Genomic DNA, 5,398 nt, shown 5'->3' on the forward strand with positions numbered 1-5,398 from the left:
TTTTCTTACTTGTCAAAGGAGAAATTGGCTTTTACTCAAAGACCAGTCCCTTTAATGTCGAGCACGTAAATTCTGCAAAGCTTGTGGATAAACAAATTAAACAAAATGCAGATCTCTACCTCAAGCAGAAAAAACATGAATTAACAGTCAAAGTAGATCCATGTGATTCTGTAACACAGTTACCGTATTAACTAACAAATTTTTAAAATTATACTCTCTAGCTGAACCCATTGTGAGGAAGGAACTTCATAACATGCCTGATGGGTCCGTGTTCATCTACTGCCTAGTAGGAGACAGAGCCTAGTAAGTAGCTGTTCTGATGCCAACAACTGATAAAACTTTGCTGTTTGTGGACTGGAGGTTAACTAACCTGTTCGCACAACTGACTGAACTGTCCTTTTCTGCAAGGAACTAAGCATTGTTTTGAGGTCCACACCATCCCTAATGTGAACTATCTGAATGCTTATGAGAAGTGGGTTGGGGAGGTTTGAGGCAAAGCCCTTTCAATCATCCTTTTAAAGGAATTTTAACAGGCTAACTGCAAATTGCACTGCTACAAGCTGTGCTTAATACCTTCTTCCTCAACAGCTGGAAAGATCCCAACAATGAATTCAGGAAGAATCTGAAACTAACAGGAGTGCCTACACTACTTAAATATGGAACAGTAAGTGGTTTATTTTATGTTCTGGATCTGCAGGCATTCAAATGGGAAACTGGCAGGAACTTATGACTGTAAATTAACTATTCAGGCATGTTTTCAAAAAGAACAGACCATTAGGAACAGCTCTTCTACTCCCACCCATGCACTCTTCCTGTTTCAAACAGTTCCTCAAGAAAGAACTACTCTGCTTTCTGTGTAAGGTTGTCTGTAATAAACATAGTAAACAGAAAATAGCTCAAGTTTTAACATGTGTGTATTATCTAAATTAGTAGCTACTTTCATAGAAGTGCCTCTTCCAAGGCCAGAAAAACCTCAAGAATTTTTTGATTATTCTTACCTTGCTTGCTCCATCCCAACCCCCACGCTCCCCAGAAAATTAGTATGTACAGATGGCTCCTAAAACATCTTAACTTTTCTTTCAGCCTCAGAAACTGGTTGAAGAAGAATGCTTTAAAGCAGAGCTTGTGCGTATGTTGTTTACCGAAGACTAAATCCTCCACTAGTCAATCATTTACCAGATATGTTAATTTCAAGTTATTTGCAGTGTCCTTTCAAAAATTCCTTAAGTCTTTTTTAAAATTTTCCTGGTTAATTGCTTTTGACTAGTCAAGATAAATGTTGTTAAATTATAGGTCCAAATCTTCCACTGAAATTCTGCAACGAAAAACTGTATCTTTCTTTTCATGTTCAAATAAACTTGTGTTTGCAGTCTGTTTTCAAAGGAACTGGGCTCATGTTATAAACCAAGAGAGCAGCCTACAATTATTGAAGAGTAAGACTAAGTGCAGAGTTATACCTTTAACAGTGAATAAGGGGGGCAAGGATATAGGAGGAATAGACAAACCTGCTTATTCTTCCTAAATCTGACTTTACCTAACTACTAAAGCTGTTAAGATAAATGTTCAGTGTTAAGACTGACAGTTCTGGTGTCACTGATCATGTTAAAAGTTAACAGCTGCAGTACCTGCTCCTACAAGGATATGAAATATTACATAAATGCAGCACAAATACAATCTAATATACAAAAATTAAATTGACAGCTGCTAATATCTGTGTTCTTACAATAAAAAACTACAGGAATAAACGGCAGATGTTTACACGTTCTGTTGTAACACGCAGTTTTCACTACATGTACTGTAGGGAAGCCTAAGAGCAGCCACTGTTTCCTTGGCAGAAAACCACGATCAAAGTAAGTTGGTTTTAATGGAAAAGGTACAGCTACAGCCTATTTCCTTTTGTTGAGTTATCTGCAAAGTTCATCACTTATTCTCTGGTCTGCTGCTGCAGTCCATGTCTCATCACACTTTAATTTCTACCTCTATAACATGTTCTAAGGGAAGCTGTAACACCAACTGCAACAATGGTTACCATGTAAACAGAAGCTACAAGAAATAGCTCAGCTTGGTTTCAAGGCAAATATCTACAATTTATATTTTGTACCGTATCAGCACTTCAGCTTTGTTCATACTGCAGTTGTAGATGAGGGAGTTCACAGCCACACTGAGACACACCATTATTCTCCAGGGAACATGCTTCCTAAGATACTTACATCTCGGTGCCTTCAAAACTAGGTTTGGTTTTCAAAATAAAGAGAAATCAATAACTACAGTAAGTAATGCTCTTACAGAATTGTCCAAAACAAAATGCACAAGTAGGTGTTTATCAGTCTTCTCTCTTTAAAAAGTTGATGAAAGAAAAAAAACAACCCCAAACCAGTCCCCAGATAAATAAAAAAATAAACATACACAAAGCCAAAGCTATGAAAAGGTTCATTCTTCTCTTTTAAATACTTAAGCTGACATGAAGTACAACTGATCACTCATCAAGCATTTTTCATTTTACAGAAGTGTTGTTTTGTTGCTGCTGCTCTGCAAGTGCCTGCTGGAGGCGCATTCTTTTCCGTGAATAGTGCTGCCAGTGAAGAATCTGCTGCTCATCAATAAATTTAGCACACTGAGCATTTACCAGTTCTTTGCGAAAATGTTCATATTGGAGCAGCTCTAACATATGCAAACACTGAGGATACCTGGATTAAAAATAAATATATTTTAATACAAATTTTTACAAGGTCCACTAAAGCTGGAATCTTCCAATAATTCTGCAGTCTATGATGTTAGTTTTATTATGTACGTGCTTTACTCAAGGATCAAAACATTTAAGACTGTACATATTCCACACACCGTAACTGTAAAAGTTCAGGATTAGGGTAGGAAACAAGGAGTTCCAGTAGCAGTTTACAACAGTTTATAAATAGAGATACTTGCCTAGACCAGCTTTTCTAATGGCTACATTTTACTAAAGCAAATGTATAATAACCACAATATCTGTTTTGAGAGCTCATTTAAAAAGTATAACCAAGAATTGTTTTCCGAAAATTTGAAAGAGTTTGCACACTCACCAAAATGCAAAGTCATCCTCTGCTTTGTGTAATCAGCAATGCAAATCACTCTTAAAACATACTTACTGGGCCTAACTGAAGTAGTTTTGTACCATAATGTTCAACAGTTTAATTTTAAACAAATAGTAAAATGCAAATATAGGCTGAAAAATGAAGATTCCATACATGACTCATGAAATACATGTTTTGTATCTTGTCTATTCTTGCTACATCTGAACTACTGGAAACAGTAAAAATTAGGTGGCCTAGAAACACAGTGGGCAAGCCTATAAGGTTACAGGCAGAAATTAGATACTGACATGCTGCTGTGCAGTACAGAAGGTAAACATAAAATCTTCAAAATGCAGAAACCAAAGTGATCTTAACACTTACTTCAGGTATTTTGCATATTCAGGTTCTTTCCAATAAAGTAAATACTTCAGATAGTTCACAAAAGCTTTGTCTTTGAAGTAGCCTCTTTGTGCAAGAACTGAAATGAAATTAAAAATAAGAAATTGTCAGTTACAGATGTGTGAAAAAAATGTGCTAAACTTGAATACATATTTTTAAAATTTTACAAGGGTGCACGTTAGTAAAAACTGTAATTGCAATCAAATTTTGACCATTCAAAAAGAAAAAAACACTATCTTTTAAATCAACACACAAGGCATAATAAACTAGTCTCATCTCCCTTACAGTATGTATCTTTCATAAAACAGCAAAGACTACAAGGGATTTTTGAAACGGGAGACTTTGACTGTAGCATCAAAACTGGAGGGTATTAAGTACAGTACCTGAAAGTATTACTACCATTAGTAACATTGTTTTCATATAAAGGAATACTGTTAACTTGGCATTACTTTTTAACTACTGATTTGAACTTTTTTCTCCACCAGACAGATGCATTTTCTTTTTCAACTAATAAAACATTTTGAATTTAAAAACCCTGCCTGTCAGAAATCTAGACAAATTCAATTATTTACAGACTACCTTTATGCTATGAAAGATACATTCCTTTTTCTTTGTTTAGCCCTCTCTCTCCCCATTTAACTTTACCAGTAATAATAAACACCATGAAACTATATTAATTACTTAGGATCCTGATAATTACTTCCAGGTACTCACAGTTGAGGTAATTTGGATTTGCCAGACACTGAACAAACTCTAACTCCAGCTGGAACCGAAGTCGATTTCCTGTATCATCTAATTCATGAGAAGAACAGTACAAATTGGACCCACATAATAGATTTCAGAGTAATTTTTTTCAGTTTGAACCATATAAATAGAGAAAGTGTGTTTAAACAGGATAAAAAGCAGTAACTCCCCATAGTTTTGGGTTTTTTTCTCCTTCTTCAGTGTGAAAAACTCCTCTCTTTGCTGGTGGTGTAAACAATGTTATTTAAAACAGGCTGATTATTACAGATTTTTTCCTCACCTATTTTCATCATATCACGTATGTTTATATTAATTTTGAAAACCAGTAAGTACTGGAGAGTATAAGCTCTAGGTGATCCTGACAGGGAAGAAAAAAAAAAAAAAAGGAAAAAAAAAAAAGGTGTAACAGGGTAATTCTGTATTTTAAATTATTTTTTAGTTATTTTCTCATCTGTTTAAAATAGGCCACGATGGCTTTAGTGCTTTTAATTTCTGTAGCATCAACAAAGACTAAATAAAATACTTTAACCAAGATTATTTATATAAAACTTTTAAATTTTTTTACATCAATATTAGGTGATAGTAATTTGTTACATTCTATTTGCCATTATATTTTAGTTACAAGTTTCTGATTTCTTAGTGACTCCATCTCACACCTCAGAGCATTTCCATGCTATAGAGAAACGGCCACATCCTTAAACCAGAAACTTGAGCAGAGAATACAAGGGCAGCACAATTTGAGCACACGCCTAACGGTATGGAGAACACATTGGCCTTAACCTTCACAACTCAGCAAACCCCACTGGCGGGAGTTGGGCTCTCAGAGGTGCCCTGACCCTGGGGTGAGAGGCCGACCGCCTGGTCCCCGGACAGGCCTTCACAGAACGGACATGCTTCTGAAAAGGCCGCGTCTAAAGACGCCTGCCTTCTTCCAAAAGCAATCCAGGCACAGCAGCTGCTCCAGGGCTCGTGGAGAACTGCGAAAACCAATGCTCTGCACAGGAACAAGGACAGACCGGGGCTGACTGAAGACCTTATTTTCCCAGATAGGCAGCAGGCTCCTGAATTAAGGGCAAATGTTAAAAAGGAAGTTGGCCTGTCATCCACGGTGAAAGCTATTTAAGAATTCGGGGAAAGAGGGATTTCGCTGTACAACCGCGGGTGCGGCCTCGGATGCCCTCCCGCCACCTTCCCTCACACGACCT

The 5,398-nt window shown here is 36.7% G+C and overlaps 1 protein-coding gene and 1 long non-coding RNA gene across 2 annotated transcripts; one reads left to right on the forward strand and one right to left on the reverse strand.

The window, feature by feature from the left end:
• The first annotated feature begins 220 nt into the window (after positions 1 to 220).
• On the forward strand, positions 221 to 1,382 carry LOC104394233. Its single transcript, XR_719878.1, has 3 exons — positions 221 to 303; positions 589 to 664; positions 1,084 to 1,382. It is a non-coding gene; the product is annotated as an uncharacterized LOC104394233 (long non-coding RNA).
• Positions 1,383 to 2,375: 993 nt separating this feature from the next.
• On the reverse strand, positions 2,376 to 4,366 carry MED31 (mediator complex subunit 31). The gene is given in 4 exon segments (XM_010003815.1): positions 2,376 to 2,687; positions 3,432 to 3,528; positions 4,164 to 4,255; positions 4,257 to 4,366. Coding segments are annotated over 4 exon segments (492 nt in total). The 3' UTR covers positions 2,376 to 2,494.
• Between the last annotated feature and the right edge of the window lie 1,032 nt (positions 4,367 to 5,398).

This window comes from Chaetura pelagica, unplaced genomic scaffold (genome assembly GCF_000747805.2).
Source record: "Chaetura pelagica isolate M959 unplaced genomic scaffold, ChaPel_1.0 scaffold638, whole genome shotgun sequence".
Classification (NCBI taxonomy): domain Eukaryota; kingdom Metazoa; phylum Chordata; class Aves; order Apodiformes; family Apodidae; genus Chaetura; species Chaetura pelagica.